At 41.2% G+C, this 16,432-nt stretch overlaps 2 protein-coding genes and 1 long non-coding RNA gene across 5 annotated transcripts; 1 reads left to right on the forward strand and 2 right to left on the reverse strand.

Moving 5' to 3' along the window:
- Positions 1 to 4,653: 4,653 nt before the first annotated feature.
- On the reverse strand, positions 4,654 to 6,412 carry LOC119893130. Of its 3 annotated transcripts, none has more exons than XR_005442759.1 (2): positions 5,715 to 6,412; positions 4,654 to 5,258 (listed from the first exon to the last, which is right to left on the reverse strand). It is a non-coding gene; the product is annotated as an uncharacterized LOC119893130 (long non-coding RNA). The 3 variants fall into 3 exon arrangements; XR_005442758.1 differs by having other exon boundaries at positions 5,695 to 6,412; XR_005442760.1 differs by lacking the exon at positions 5,715 to 6,412 and adding an exon at positions 5,492 to 5,686.
- On the forward strand, positions 5,014 to 12,716 carry si:ch1073-390k14.1 (deoxyribodipyrimidine photo-lyase). Its single transcript, XM_038705082.1, has 9 exons — positions 5,014 to 5,280; positions 7,371 to 7,935; positions 8,096 to 8,407; positions 8,535 to 8,707; positions 10,065 to 10,149; positions 10,253 to 10,485; positions 10,662 to 10,856; positions 10,967 to 11,192; positions 11,346 to 12,716. Exons 1-9 carry the CDS (start codon positions 5,047 to 5,049, stop codon positions 11,888 to 11,890), a joined length of 2,568 nt encoding a protein of 855 aa, XP_038561010.1. The 5' UTR covers positions 5,014 to 5,046; the 3' UTR covers positions 11,891 to 12,716.
- On the reverse strand, positions 12,717 to 15,932 carry LOC119893128 (glycine cleavage system H protein, mitochondrial-like). The gene is given in 6 exon segments (XM_038705084.1): positions 12,717 to 13,270; positions 14,372 to 14,440; positions 14,443 to 14,502; positions 15,277 to 15,340; positions 15,433 to 15,515; positions 15,746 to 15,932. Coding segments are annotated over 6 exon segments (525 nt in total). The 5' UTR covers positions 15,897 to 15,932; the 3' UTR covers positions 12,717 to 13,172.
- Between the last annotated feature and the right edge of the window lie 500 nt (positions 15,933 to 16,432).

Raw genomic sequence — 16,432 nt, forward strand, 5'->3', positions numbered from 1 at the left:
TGTGCATGTGCAGAAAAGAGGCTCTTCATCATCCTTGTCCACCCACTCCCACTGTTCTTCATTAAGCACAAAATTCCCCATTTTTTCTTCTTCTATGTCCTTTATTCATTTTGCTCATTATTCCTCTTCTTGCACATACTCTTTCTCTCCATAATGGAATGGTACGATCCCCTTGGTTCTTCGTAATGGGAAGCAGCTTCCTTCCAGTGCAGCAGTTGGCATTGAGTAGAGTTGGCATTGAGGAAATGGTTTTTATCCCATACTCCCACCACAGTTGGATTTGTGGCTCTGGTTCCAACCTTCTGCTACTATTCTGTGTCCATGACTACACTTTTGTACAGCTTCTGGTGGCGCCAGTCAATGCCTACCAGTTTGCGTTTGGCATGGTGCCATCTCTGTTTCTGGTCTCTCCCTTGAGGGGATGCCATTGCCAAAACATTTAAGGCATCCGAAGTATTCTCTTCAACGTGTGGACATTTCTGTTCGCAAATGTGTGTGTTATGTTAGCTTGGCGCTGTGCCATCTTTCTCCCCTTGCCCTTGCCGCCTCCGAAAAGATGCCATCACAGAATCGCTGGCAACCGTTGCCTGGGCACGTCTTCTTGGTTTTGTCCATTCAAACAAACGGTGATTAGCAGCAAATCCTCAGAGGTGAGTCTCCTTGTCTTTGACTAAGACAGTCCACCGACCGATTTGATCGCTTCGCGTATGCCATGACTGCAGGTTGGCATGGTGCCCGCTGGCTGGCACACAGTGGCTGGCATAGAGAGAAAGAAAAGTCGGAAAATGGATAAAATTCACAATTATCCAACTAGATTTTCCTTCGTATTATCAATGGTCTTTCACAGAGTTACACCTTACAGTTTCATAGTATCATCCATTTCTCTCTTTAACATCCTTCTGTGCTTCCCTTCATCCATCTACATCTGAGTCATCTTCTGTCTGCTGGCATCTTGCTCACTTCTATGCTCTGTTGTCCTCTGATATTTTCTATTTCTTCCTTTTCTCTGCCCGTTCTGCTGTTCGTTTCGCCACGCGGTGCCTGTGCCAAGGTGGCACCATGGTAGTGGTATGGAGGTCTGTTTCTCTTCCTCTTCCATTCTTATTCTCCTCGCCCCTTCGCCCATGCCCATGCCCGCCCCCGCTCAAGTCCTGACTGGATGGCACTGTGCCAACCTGCCACCGCCATCGCTCTCATTTGTAGCTCATCCCTCTGTTGCCCTTCCCCCTGTCTCTATATTTCCATCCCTCTCTCTTCCCTTAATTTCATTCATTCACTTTCGGAATCATTTAGGCTACCCTGTCTGTGTGTAGGACATAGTGTGTTTGTATATAAACACAACATTACTTAATTGACACATATACAACTTTTAATTTCCTAAATGCACGCCGCAAATCGGCGGTCGTTGTTGTCATTTGGGAGACTTCTTTGGCACCTAAAGGAATGCTCAGAGTGACTGCTGTGTTGGTAATTACCACAGCAGTTACTTATTCCACTGAGACAAGAGGAGGAAGACGAAAAGAGAGCCCTGACTTTGGAGAAAGCTTATGTTGTTTTAATTAACTTTTACCAACCCCCATCATGCGCACTTCGTTTCACATCTCTACCAGCCTTGTGCAGGTTGTACTTGTTCACACACGCACCAAACTGTGATACGATTGATTCAAGTATCAGTAAAATCAATTGTGTGCCACTGACCTCAACCACTTAACTAAGATGACCCTTTCTCCCTTGTTTTTGTCTTTTTCCCTGCTCTTTAAAATCTTGTGTCAAACAAAAGCTGCTAGTGGTGGTGGAAGTATTAAGCAAATACTCTCATTAGTACACAAAACATAATGAATATGTAAATGATGGGTGTAATTTATGCATGGGCTGAGAGACTCAGTTCTCCATTGTATTCACTCTATTTATATACCCTTTCCTTTAAAACTTCACACTCTTATTGGCAATTTTCGTCTTTTCTTAGACCACATCCTGTGAATGAATCCATGGGTGACTTTCAGAGGTCTCACCATTGTCTTTTTTTATTGTGTGCTTTTTTTTTCTTACACATTTCACCTTGCCTTTAACCATGGTTTGTAGTTTCTAATAGTCTCTCTCTTGTTCTCTGTTTGCTTCTTTCTGCTCACAGTCTGTCCTCTCCAAAAACAAACGCTGCAGTGACGCATTAAACCAATAACTGAGTGTTTGAACAAGGTCTGTCTTCCAGGAATATGAATACTGAATAATCTACCCATTAAATCACATCCACACTTGACTGTGTTGTATGTTGTGTTTTCTCTTTGTTCCTATGTGACTGTGTTGATCTTAATGTGTGGTCCAAACTGTGTGGTAAATTGAAGCGTGTCCTGATAGACGGTGAGTAGCCTTGTCTCCTGTCTAGGATAAACACCTATAATACTCTAGCTCCCTTGGCAATCACCATAGCAACAAACCATGGTACCCACGTGAGTTGCATAATAAGATGTTCCCCAAGACCACAGACCATAAAGCGTCGACAAAAACTAGACGCCTGCAGCAATGAATGTGAATCACAAAACAACCATTGAAATGTCAAACTTCACCTCTGACTCATTTCAGACCAATCTTTTCTATTTATCAATAGGCATGCATCACACAACACACACCTTAAGACGCACATGCACCTTCTCTCTGTCTCTCCAGACCTTAACAGGTGCTGATGAGCCGCAGTCAATGATTGTAATGAGCTATCGATCACCGTGGGAAAACAGAGGGACAGAGAGGGGTGAGGAAGGTAGGGGGAACCAGAGGACACACACACACACACAAACAGAAGGAGGTGGACTGCCAGAAAGAAAAAAAACTTCAAATGAACTAAATGGAGACAAGCTACCCAAGACAGAGTATCAATACTTGCTTTAATCAAGTCCTTATCTCCCATTGTTCTGCTTAAAATAGAATTTATGGGAAAGTACTTTCTGCCAGCGCAGGCTGAAGAGAACTGTTCAACTCAGAGCAGCTTCTGGACAGGCTGATCTGCTCAGGATGACCATACAGGCATACTTGTCATGACCGAGTCCAGATGCCAGTGAATGGCACTGACGCAGTATCTCTATTTTCCTCTCTTTTTTGTGCTGTGTGCATGGAGTGGAAGCAGACAGCTTTAGGGAAGGGGGAGGTGCGTTGTGTGTGTGTGTCGTGTGTGTGTGTGTTGGCTGGCGTTTCAGATAATGAAATGCAGCAGGGAACAAAGAGCTGGGGGCCCTATTCTCTGTGCTGCAGCTTCATTTTCACTCCCGTCAGTCTATGATTCTTCCATACCCGCTTTCTTGCGTATGTGTATGCGTGTGTGTTTATGTTTGTATGAGCCGTTTGTTGTGTGCGCCAGTGTCCCCTCCTCCTCCTGTTAGTATTCTGCATGGCAGATCCCCCTAATGTAATAACTGTGTCTGCATGTCTAATTTACAGCAGGAGAGAGTAAATAGCCTGTGGTTAATTACAGTACGTGTGTGTGTGTCTATGCATGTGTCTACATGCGCGTGGGTGTGTCAGAATGATTTATGAGTTGCAAATAGCTACACCAGTGGCCCGTTTCTCCTCACTTAGTTTTTAATCTGTCTTTCCATTAATTTTCCTGGAGATGTTATTATGGTTTTATAACAGTGTCTACAAGGATGCACATATGAGTGCACGTATGTGTTAATGAGAGAGAAAGGTGTGGACATTTTGTGGGGATTGGGACTACTTGGGCACCTGAGCTGCACTTTGCTTTCCCCCGTTTTGACTTCTACATCTCCCTTCCCAACTTTTTCTCTTTTCTGGTGCTTCGTTCACTCTCTTCATTGAGAGCCACAATGAACACAGATCTTTATTGACAGTACACGGTAGAACATGGAAACAGCAGGTCAATCCGTTTAGCCCAAGGGCCGATACACCAATTCACCAATTTGTCAGTGTTAGTTTGAGAGAGAAAAGCAGCTAATCTCTCCTCTCTGCTCTCTATTGATCACACACTTAGACTCCACTTCTCTGTCTAAACACTATTGATTCTCTCTCTCTCTCAATCTCTTTCTCTCTCTCCCTCTCTTTCTGTCTTGCTCTGGCCACATACCACAACTCTCAACACATCTCCCCTTCATACACTCTGGCTACTTCTCAGATAAAAGCCTAAATAATTGAAACTGTATGTCCTTGTACATGAAGCCCGTGTCATATTTTAGATGAATATTTTTAGCGAACAAAACAAGACTTTGAGTAATTCCAGCAATACAGTATTATAAGTATCAACTATACAAAGCATTTTAGAGGTTGGTCTGCAAGTGTCACAAATTATTGTTCCCTACTGCCTACATTCAAATGCCTATGAATGGTCTTATTTAAAAAAAATCAATTACTTAGCAACGCCTCTACAGCGTGCATACAGACCATGATTAAAAAGTCACTGCTGGGTACAACGTCTCCTGGCTTTGTTTTTCAGTCTCACGGGGTGCATTTCTAAAAGGACTGCATTCCTGCAAAGATGAAGGATATATAAAAAATAAATAATGGTAATCTTAAGGGGGGTGGCCCCTCAGCATGTTTACATGAATTCTAATCAAACCAAGGATCTGTATTGGATTGACAATTGACCCGCTTTAGTAGAGGAGGGATATTTATATGGGAAGATGATACACAAAGAGACAGAAACAGATGAAAAAAACAGACATAGCATTTATTGCATCGAAATCTCTCTAATCCGTAATTAATGAAATGTAAACAGGGATTCCCTACTGTTCCTCACATCCCGTTAACAGCCAGGCACCTATGGGTTTCACTAGCCTCACTACATGGCTCTTATTTATTAGACTTGTACGCCCCCTACTGGCTATATTAAACCATTACAAACCAGGTTACAAAACACTGACCCATGGCTTGTGTAACTCAAAACCAGCTGTTGTTTGGTAACCAGCACTGAGGGCAGGTTCCGGACGTGGAGATCATTTTGATCTAAACGATTGAGTTAAAACTATGTATTAGATATATATATGTTCACAGGAGTTTTACAGCATTTGATACAGATAGTATCTCGTCACCTTTCACTTTAAGATGCCTCCTTCAGCAGCGGCTGGTGCCGAAGACAGTAAAGCCTTGGTCAGAAAGATGTTAAGGGAAGTGCTGGTGGGTCGAGAGGATCCAGAAGGGTTTTTCGCGATATGTGTGTCGGCTTTGGGACACCAGGAGACCCGCACACAGTTCATGTCTCTCATCCAGCCCCTGTCCACGGCCAGCAGCTCCCTGCACTCTATCCTCACCTCCATCTACAAGGAATATTTCTCGAAGGTCAGTGAGTGTTGAATATGGGTATACTTATAACGTCGTAGCACTTTTTACCACATGGGTTACAAAGTGGTTCAAAATGAAAGAACATATCTAAAAAAAAGAAAGAAAGAAACATAAATACTGGTAGATAATAATACATTTCAATCAGAAGCAAGTAAGAGTGTTTAAAAATCACATGAAAACAAATCAGAACAACAATGTGTATACATACTCTGTGTGTGTGAGTTAACCAAAACTGCATTTCTTGACCACTAAGAGAGGCAAAAGACTCCATATTAAAATTAGCTAAACTTGAGTGAAGTTGTCATGGCTGACACGTGTTAGCAAAGAAATATAACTTTGTTACATTGACAAAAGCAGGAATAGAGCAACATGGGCATCCCTTTGGATTTCTCTTTCTGGCTAACTTGTTACCTGTTAAATTTTAGTCCCACCTTCATTACTGCAGTCAAGCCAGCCTCCACTTCGAAAACGACAGTCAAGCCAGCCTCCACTTCGAAAACGACAGTCAAGCCAGCTCTCGCGCTGTTTTGCGATGCGTGTTTTTTCTAGGCATTGCGGTAACATCGTGTCGCAGCACATTTCAATATAAAAGTGAGCTTCTGCTGAACATAATGCAATTGGTGTAGACTGTATGTATAACATCTCCTAAGAGCCAAATACAGTAAAGGAGTGACTGGTGAGGTCATTAGCATATTTAACTGAATTGATAGTCGATGTAAAAAGAAATTCAGTGAAAATATCAGACATTTTCAAGGGCTGTAATTTCAAAATACTACATCAGATTGCTCTGATATTGACAGAGGGACACCCTGAGGTGGTCTGCAATTACTGTGAAGTGAAATGAGTCAGTGGAAACAGAAGGTTTTGTTTTTACATGAGTTTGAATCTTGGCTGAATTTAGTAAGCAGCTGCCCCGCGGTGGCCTGTTCAGGGTGTCGTTTTGTCTTCCTCGGACCAAATACCCCATGCAGTGAGCTGAAAGTTAATAATGTGCTGTAAGAAATACATTAAAATGTATTCAAATAAGTTAGTATAAATTACGCATTTCACGTAACAATGAGTACAAATGCAGCCACGTCCCACCTATATACCATAACTTATATTAGCTATTAATAATCACATAATGAAAGCTTACCTTACTACCAAGCAGTCTTTTAACAGTAATATTAGGAAAAAAACAACTATTGAAAGTGACGTTAATATTAACCTTTATATTTACAGATTTACTAATCAATGTAAACTATACACGTGTAAGATAAATACTCAACTGCAATGTTTATGAAAATGGATAAGCCATGTGGTTGGGGCTTCTGGGATACTGGGACACTCAGTTTCATTAGTCCAAATGAATCTAATATGTTAGATTCAAGCCATTTAGGAAACTATTTTGTCAGTCACCAATCACAGAACTAATTACCTGCACACCCAGGTATTTCACTTATTCTTGTTGATTAGACCTTTGCTCAGCATGGCACTGCTAAGAATTAATGGGTATACTCATTTTAGCACCAACAGAGGGCTCATAAGAATGGCAATGGTGTAAGTTGTTTTTAATCTTACAGGTGGAACAAACCTAACAGAGAGATGTCCATCAAGTATTGTCTGCACACACCCACAGTCCTGATTAGCTTATAGAAGTGAAAACACCTGTGTGAAGGGTGTGTAGGGCCTTCAACATTAAGAAATTGACACTTTTTGAAATAGATAAGATACCTGTGAAATTATTTACTGTACAAATTGCCTCAATAGGCTAAACATAAAAGAGTTATAATTTAAAGAACTAAATAGAAGAGGCATTAACACTAGCTAGCTTATCATTTCTCCAACAGCAACAATCTCACAGACTGTTTAAAAAATACCAGTCCATAATTAAATACACAGTGACCATAGCACATTCTTGCGTAGTTTTTGAAAAACATCAACCCTGGTTGGTCATATAAGGTACAGTGCATACTTCTTGACAGTTTTAACTGCAACAACTTGAAGTAGTTGCAAATATTGTACATGAAATTTGTCACCTCTACCCCAAAGACTATAGGCACTTATTTTAACAGCAATAATAATGGGTTATCCTAATTAAATTTTAGACGGAAGACAAAGAACTGGAACACACATTGGCTCTCTCTCTACTGGAAATGAAAGATTACCACCTGTCAACTCCCCGCCAAGAACCTGGAGATAGACTGAATCAGAGAAGCTCTTCTCAACTTGCTGTGGTATCTCGGCCTCCTCAGACACCCCAAGAGACTGAACTTCAGAAAAGCACATGTGTTGATAAATTTAATAAAGAGACACCAGGGACAAGTCAGACGGTGTGTGTCTCCAGACTGTCTGGCTCATTTTCCAAGCAAAACACAATTGAAGAAGGTGGCCACATGATGGATGGGGGAGATCTGAATCAATCAGAGAAACTGAAACGCTCTAAGAACAGGCGACAGCGGCGCAAAGGCGCTAACCAGCAGATTGTAGGTTTGCCCTGTTCTCCGTTAGCACCCCCACCAGTACTGCTGTGGTTTAGGAGGGACTTGCGACTTTGTGACAACCCTGCTCTTATGGGCTCACTGGAGGTGGGTGCACCTGTCATCCCAGTCTTCATCTGGAGCCCTGAAGAGGAGGAGGGACCTGGGATTACGGTGGCTATGGGGGGAGCTTGTAAGTTGATTTAGTAATCATTGTTAATGGTAATCTTTGTCAAATCACAATGCATCTTAGTGGTGGCTGTGCTTTTTGTGTACATTTTCATACAGAACTAAAGTTTATTCATTTGCAAAACTACTGACTGTTGTCCTGTCACATCTTTACTTTTTAACAGGTAAATACTGGCTTCATCAAGCGTTGTCTTGTTTCTGTTCATCTCTGGAGCGCATTGGCAGCCATCTTGTCATCCTCAAGGCAAATGGAGAGGGGAATAAGGTTGGATCTTCTCTGCGAACCCTGAAGGATCTAATAAAGGAGACAGGGGCGAGAACAGTCTTGGCTAATGCCGTCTATGAGCCCTGGCTGAAGGAGAGGGATGATGCGGTGGTGTCAGCCCTTCAGAAAGATGGTGTTAAATTCAGAATGTTCCACTCGTACTGTCTCAGAGACCCTTACTCTGTTAGCACAGAGGGTGTGGGACTCAGAGGTTAGTCACAACACAATGAATTTGGTGTACTGAGTTTGCTTAAATATTTGTGGTAAAAATCAAAACTTGAAATATGTCAGTAAGTTCCAATTATGGTGAACTTTTGTGTTTTCATGTCTTGATTTAGGAATAGGTTCAGTGTCTCACTTCATGAGCTGCTGTAAACAGAACCCAGGGTCTGCGTTAGGGGTTCCCTTGGACCCTCCTGCGTCTCTCCCCACACCTGCCCACTGGCCTCAGGATGTCTCTTTGGACGCGCTAGGCCTGGCAAGCATGCCCCACAGGAAGGATGGCACAACGGTCAGTAGCCAAAGTGGAACAGTCCTGTTGGGCCGAGCTACAACTCAAAATAAATTGATGCATGAAAACTCCTTTTTTCAAGTTTGCTAGTCTGACAGCTGAACTGAATTGCCGAACAAGCTGTCCGTGGGAAAGTAAGCTACCTTACATTATTAACTGTCCTGTCAGATAAGAAATTTTGCAAAGTTTAAACTTGGCCCACTGTTATTAACCAATAATGTTAGCTAAGCTAATTGTTCATTTATGGAGACCAGAGGCAGCTCAGTAGGTACATGTAATGCAGGCTCAAGTCAACGGGGTAAAAACCAGTCTAACACCAAAATCTGTGACCTATTAGATTCTGTGACTAAACCCAAACGACAATGTTTTTCTAACCATAACCAAGTACTTTTAGTACCTAAACCTAACCAAGTACTTTTAATAACTTAACCTAACCAAGTACTTTTAATAACTTAACCTAACCAAGTACTTTTTGTACCTAACCTAACCAAACTGCAACCGTGTCACATCGTCAACAAAGCCTCTGGCGCTTAACGTCCCATTTGGGTCACAGAATCTGATAGGTCACACATTTTGGTGTCACACCGGCATCAGTGTTGTTTACCCTGGGGTTTTGAAAGCATTTGTTATAAATGTTCTCAATAGCTTGCAACAAGAAATGATAAATAAAAAATTAAAATGCTTTGAGAAAGGTTAATTTGACCTTTTTTAACTTAAGCTAAACAAAGAAAAGCTACTGATTATATAATGACCCCAAAATGTGCAGCACCAGTCAGTAACTTTAACAACTTTATTTATGAAGTTTCTTTTTGGCCAAGTTTTCCGTTCTCTTATATTTTAAGATTTTCATTTGTCACCTGCCACCTGAATAGTGTGTTTACCTTTTGCAAAAATAAAAAAAATCCACCAGAAATTGATGCAAGAAAGGAAGAAATTGAAGAAAATTTCACCAGAATGCAGGAAATTAAGTGTTTAATGCTCAAAATTAACTCATTCCAGCATTGATGATTTCAACAGTGGTGTATCATCACATCTTGTTCTCACGACACCAATATCGTGTATCATCTCCTCTAGTGAGCTAAGTGTATCGTCACACTCCTAATCTGAGCCCTTATGTCCCCACCGCTTTTCAACACAAAGTGACGACCTTGCGCGTCGTTATGTTTCTCTTGTTGCAGTAGACAATTGCAAGTTATCTATACAAACATGTTAATTTAAACAGACCCCTCTTACACTGTATGTTTATCTGCTTGCGTATCCTTCTGATCTTTTTTACCCCTGACCAGTTTGCATGCCAGAATAAATAAAGATTAGATCATAGTCCTCAATATTTTCTTGTGTTCATTTTGGCATTCAGATTGACTGGGCAGCTAACATTCGTAAGTCCTGGGATTTCAGTGAAGGGGGAGCACATGCCCGGCAAGAGACCTTTCTTCATGATGGTGAGGCACCTTGAGTGCACATTGTAAACATATCATACACTCTGTTTGCAGGAATGTTAAGTGTGGCTTTATGTAACAGTATATTCTCTCCCATGTGTCCTAGGTGTGTATCGATATGAAAAAGAATCAGGCAGGGCAGATGCCCCAAATACCAGCTGTCTGTCTCCCTACCTTCACTTTGGTCAGCTCAGCCCACGCTGGCTATTGTGGGATGCCAAAGGGGCATGCTGTCGACCCCCAAAGTTCCAGCGCAAACTTGCATGGAGGGATTTGGCTTACTGGCAGCTAACATTGTTTCCTGACCTCCCCTGGGAATCCCTCAGACCTCCATACAAGGTAGAAATTGGCTACAGACATCTTGATAACACATTAAAATATACTTTAAGTGTTACAAATATATGCAAATAAATAAACATGAAAAGACTTTCTTCATCAGCAAGTAAAAGCCTATGTCACACCACGAAGAACTAAGTTTATTAGCAGTAGCATTACTCACCTGCTGGTATTTGCAGGCTCTGCGGTGGAACAGTGATCGTGGCCACCTGAAGGCCTGGCAGCGAGGTCGAACAGGTTATCCTCTGGTGGACGCAGCCATGAGGCAGCTGTGGCTGACAGGCTGGATGAACAACTACATGAGACACGTGGTGGCGTCTTTTCTCATAGCATATCTCCACATGCCCTGGCAAGAAGGCTATCGCTGGTTCCAGGTGAGACGTGCATGCATGCAGGCACTAAATGTACTCGCACAGATATAATATAGAGCAACACACAGTATAATTAGTACTACTTACTGTTTCCAACATTTCCATGTGCTTAGGACACTCTCGTGGATGCAGATGTTGCCATAGATGCAATGATGTGGCAGAACGGGGGCATGTGTGGTCTGGATCACTGGAACTTTGTCATGCACCCTGTCAATGCAGCAATGACCTGCGACCCCTACGGCAATTATGTTAGGAAGTGGTGTCCTGAACTTGCAGCTCTGCCAGACGAGCTTATTCACAAACCCTGGAAATGTCCCGCATCTATGCTTCGACGTGCTGGTGAGGAAGTTATCATAAGGCCATGGGGGTCATCTGCTGGCTTCTTAATATTTTTCATTTCAAATGAGTTGTGTAGCCAAAAAAACATTACCTTCAGTAAAGCTCTACATTGTAACACAAAAATCTCCTTGCCTTGCTATCCTCACTGTTTAGGTGTGGTGTTTGGCCAGACATATCCTGAGCGAATAGTTACAGACCTGGACGAGCGGAGGAGTCAGTCTCTGCAAGACGTAGCTCTGGTGCGGAAAGTGTTTGGACAGTATGTGGACAAGCGCTCAGGCTGTGACTTGGTGCCTCTGCCCCCACGCCTGGTCTCCGAGGCTCTGGGCTTATCGCACAGGGATGGGGACGTGGTGACCGAAGGGAAGCAGTTCCTGTTGCCTGTTATCACTCGCATGGAATTCAAACACCAGCTTCAAGATCCAGACGCAGATGCCGCCTCAAATCCCTACAATGCTGTTCTAAAAGGATACGTGAGCCGCAAGAGGGACGAGACCATTGCCTTCCTTAATGAAAGAGACTTTACTGCCAGCGTGATGCATGAGGGAACCCAGAGAAAGGAGAGGCTAGAGAGGGATTATCGCAGAATGGAGGGACTCACTAGGCCTCCTGCATCTCGGGGCAGGGCCAGACGAACCTCAACAGCCAAGGACAGGTTTTCTATAGTACCTGCTGTGGCAGTCACCTCTCTCAGGTGACCCAGAGATCAAGACTGAAAGTACAGTCTTCTGACAGTTATGCACGACCAAATTGTTAGAGAACAATAGTCTTTCAAATGAGGAAAGAACAGGCCCAAAAGTGTCATCTTTAAATATACACTGAACCCAAAGATGTGGGTAGAGTGAGGAACATTTGTTTGTGATGAGAAAACTGAGACAAAGTTTGCAAGAGGGAGGCAAAATGAACATTTTATTCATTGAGTATAATCTCGGGTATTGAACAATGGTATCATACCAGCCCAGGTGACAAACACTGGTCCGGGTTAGTTAATATTCTTGGTTTCAGTGCAGCTTCCTTTCTTAAAGCCCCAATTAATATTTTTGAACATACAAATCTGGGGTATGTTTCACATAAACATACATTGTAGAGTTTGAGTTGTGAGTGCGGAAAATTGCATTGTTTCTCAGAATTATTTTCAAATTAGAGACCTATTTCACTGTTTACAAACTTCTAAACAACATCATAAAAACTGAGATTTATTCCTCATCTAGTAGGAGGTTGGATCATGTTCCAATCTTGAGTTTTGAGTGTGGTGTTACCTTTTTGTATACTTAATATTTGTATAATGGATTTTAACTTTAGGCTGGAAATGTTGTGGTAGGCTGAAGAGGTTTTCTTCTTATTTATTTTAAGTGATTAAAATGATTAAATATGCAAATAGCATTTATATTATTTATATGTGATGCTCTGACATAGCGCCAAGTATTATAGCCTGTTCAGAACCTAATGTGACAAGCTGTAATTTTCACAATACTGCCCACATTTATAATATCAAGTCTAAATAAAAATCACCAAGAAAAAAAACAATGTCTCAGGAAATGTTTATTTTCTAATTTACAGGTCCCATGTCTACAGTGTAGCTGTCATACATGCAGCGTAGACCAACATTATTATTAATACCATAAAGATCAAAGTGCATTTTTAAGTCTAACATTGTCCTACAATAGAAATTCAAGTTTTCACTGAACTTCTAACTGTGAGTCTCTGTCTCTTCTGTCGGGATTTGAGGCTGCAACAACTCAACATTGGATGTTTAGTCAGTGCAGATAGACAGGTCCCCTAAAGTCAGTCTTTAACAGTAGATAAAGGATCCCTAATGTTCACAGCTCTACAACACTGGCAGGTCAGCAATCTGGAACTCCTGAGTTCCCCTGGTGGAATCTAAGCATTGTAACTTTGACAGGCACAACTTGTGGATCTCCCTGCCAGTGGTGTTTGCGAAGGAGAGAGGGAGTATAGAACTTATTATGAGGTGTTAGATTAGTCCTCAATGGAGCGGATGTATCTCTCATAGGATGCTTCGTCCATTAGAGTCTCAAGCTCTGCAGGGTTGGCAATGGTCATCTTCATCAGCCAGCCTATATTGAATAGGTTCAAATCAGGTTAAGGTATGAGTTAAGGACCACATCAGTGTTTTTGCATCACATATTTTAACATCACTGCCACATTTGGTTTTCACCTGCTTCAGTTAAGTAATGCATCATAGTGAACAATATTTTTGCCTTTACCGTTGTCAAAGGCACATTAGCAATTCACAGTAATTCTGTTATGAGTCGAAATGAACTTGTGGTGCATTACCATGCATTTATAGTGTCATTCAATAGCAAAATGCAGAATGTGTTCTGTGTGATGGATTACCATTTCAACCAAGTGTCAAGTCTCTTAAGTGGATTTTCATAGTTGTAATTGAAAGGAAACTTGGTCACTGTTTTGGAAGTAGGAAATACTTCCCAAGAAGAAATACTAGTTTGCCATAGAAAATGGTTAGCAGTAATCTAAAGTACACCTTAATAGAGAAATATGCTAAACATGCAAAAATCATTGGTATGGATCAGGTGTGATAAAGATAGCTCAAACTTGAAATATAAAAAATATGTTTTAAAGGTTAATTTTCACAAACAAAAAAAGACTGTACAAGGTACAATGCATTACTTTTAATACTACAAAACCAGGTTTATCTCTTTATCCTACAGTGGCCTTATGTTATGTGCATTATCCTACAGTGGCCTTATGTTATGTTGCATTACTGCCCCCTAGTGTCCAAAATATAAAAATGAAGCTAGCTGCAGTTTCCTTCAAGCTCACAGTCCATTACTGGGAAGAAGAATGGTTGTTAAACCTGAATACACCAAAATATATGAGAGCCAATTTATCAGTATATATATATGTAATGATTTTCAAATCAATACCATGTTAAGGTTTTTGGTACAAGCACAGGCAAACCAGTCAAAATTTGAATGCTCCCCATGCAAGATATACACCTGTCAAAAGATCACTACAGAAACTGTTTTTGAAGGTAAACAAAGACTAGTGCCAACATACAAATTGTACAAACGACCTTAGACTTCAGAGGGTTGCCTAATGTATTTCTGCTTCTTTGACTTCCCAACTCATTACTCAAATAACTGCACGAATGATCTACATGGATTGAACGAATATTTATCTTTATGTGTGCTTACCATCTTTGTAGCAAGATTTGTTGACAAGACCAGGGTTGTCTGCCAGAAGTGCATTGACCTCTACAACTTTCCAGTCAATGGGGAAAAGAGCTCACTGGCTGCCTTTACACTTTCCAGAGCTCCAAACTCATCTGTGACAGTAGATGTTAGAAACAGGTGCATTTCAGAAATATGTTAACTGCACAGAAGGCACAGGGGATTTATTGCTAAGTTATGTTGACCTTAAAGTAGGTGTACAGTGGCACGAGGCCAAGGCCATATGTTGTCACAACCACAGGTGCTAAGCTAAATTAATTTTACAACCACATGCATTTTTTGAAAATTATGGATGGAAAGTAGCTGAGCACTTGCTTGTTTCTCAACACAACTGTGTCTGAGAAACAAGCAAATGAGAGAAAATTATGTAGCTCTTGCTTTAAAATGTAGAATCATTCATCTAGAAAAACATGTTGATATCCGTGCTTTAGAAAACACAGATACATATGTTACCATTTCAAAACTGCACAAAAATTTAAATTTTTGACTTAAACAGGGTAAAAACACACCTTATTATTTATGTCATTCTTGATGGCCTTGGATTGTACTAAGATCAGCGTAGCTATCTTACAGTCATCTATAAAGTAACAACTGTGGTGGTATTGACAAAATCAGATAATCAATCAATAGTATGTTGAAAAAACAAGCAGAGGCTCATTTATGTTGCTCACTTGTCCATAAATTCATAACATTGGACCACATCATTGTAATATATAAATAGCAAGTCTCAAAATTGCTATATAATATAATATATAATATTAGTATCACCAGCTATAGACAGTCAACAGTTTCAATTTTCTCCACACCACCAGGGAATGAGATGTATGGGATTAGGCTTTATTACTTTCATATAGTACTTTACACCATACCTTGCTGAGCCAGCTGTGTTCCCACCTCTGGCAGTCCACAGTAAACTACATCTCCCAGAGCCTCCTGCAAAGCAAGGTCAAAAGGCAGGCGCAAAAGATATTTACTGTAGTGCATGGGCATGTACATCTGTGTGAGCCCATGGCCAGGAAACTTACTTGCGCAAAGTTGCTGATACCGACAGTCCCGATTCCGTCGTCTTCAACTCGAATCCATTCATGTTTGTCTGTGAATTTAAGTGCTGCAAGATAACACAACAGACTCAGAACACGAAGGGCCTCCCACTAGAAGAGTTTGAAGTATTATGTAATCCACGGGCAGTAACGTTATGACAACGAGGAGAAAAAACACACAGACAGTCATGCAGCAGCGTCGTCAGCTCTCGTTCCTTTTCTCTAGCTAATGTTAGCCTCTAGCTACCGAAAATTTGAGCTAACATGCTACAATAAATTACATTAACAGGGGGAATACCTGCTGTTAATCGGCTAGAGGAGGCTAGCGTTCTTCCAAAATAAGGTTTAGAGGCCAGCCGCAACGAAGAAAGTGGTGGCGACCGGGTAAGTAAAGGCAAAACTGTGAAAAAGTTGGAAGACAGGGAGCGGAATAGCCCACAGGCCGCCATCTTTGTCGCTTTCTGATGAGAGCATGGAAATCTCCTTCGCGGATATCCGAGGCATCAGTAGCGCTTTACTGCCCCCCACTGATGAAGAGAAAATCCGATATAACAAATATTTACTGTATGTGCTCAGTCATATTTTCAGCCAGTACAGAGGGCATTTTTGGGTCTGACAGGTCTCCTTTTTATAGCTACTGATAGTATATATCTGATATATTGGGATGCTACAGTTAGAAGCCACATTCACAGCAAATGATGATTACCAAAACAGTTGAAGTCCAACTGGAATTAATATTTTTTGCTAATATTCAATATGTGTAACTTGGTGTTTATTTCGACTTGTCAAAACTGTAATTACCAAAAATATGTGTGGTAATATGTGTAAATTATTATTTTTTGCTTATTACAACTAGCCATCCTGAGTTCATTTTTAATCATAGACTACTGTAGTATGCTTTACCTATCAGTTTTATTTTTTTATTAAATAGACTTTAAGCTGCTTTTTCATTGGCCTCAACCCTAGAGTGACCCAGGATCCATAT

This window comes from Micropterus salmoides, unplaced genomic scaffold (assembly GCF_014851395.1).
Source record: "Micropterus salmoides isolate LMB-PRFRI ecotype aquatic unplaced genomic scaffold, ASM1485139v1 Ms_hic_scaffold_8, whole genome shotgun sequence".
Taxonomy (NCBI): Eukaryota; Metazoa; Chordata; class Actinopteri; order Centrarchiformes; family Centrarchidae; genus Micropterus; species Micropterus salmoides.

What these genes read in the sequence shown, in the direction of transcription:
- si:ch1073-390k14.1 (XM_038705082.1), top strand. Translation starts at nt 5,047, where the DNA reads ATGCCTCCTTCAGCAGCGGCTGGTGCCGAAGACAGTAAAGCCTTGGTC. An exon ending in AGAGACCTTTCTTCATGATG is followed by an intron (nt 10,150 to 10,252) that starts GTGAGGCACCTT and finishes CATGTGTCCTAG; the next exon opens with GTGTGTATCGATATGAAAAA. An exon ending in ATCTATGCTTCGACGTGCTG is followed by an intron (nt 11,193 to 11,345) that starts GTGAGGAAGTTA and finishes CTCACTGTTTAG; the next exon opens with GTGTGGTGTTTGGCCAGACA.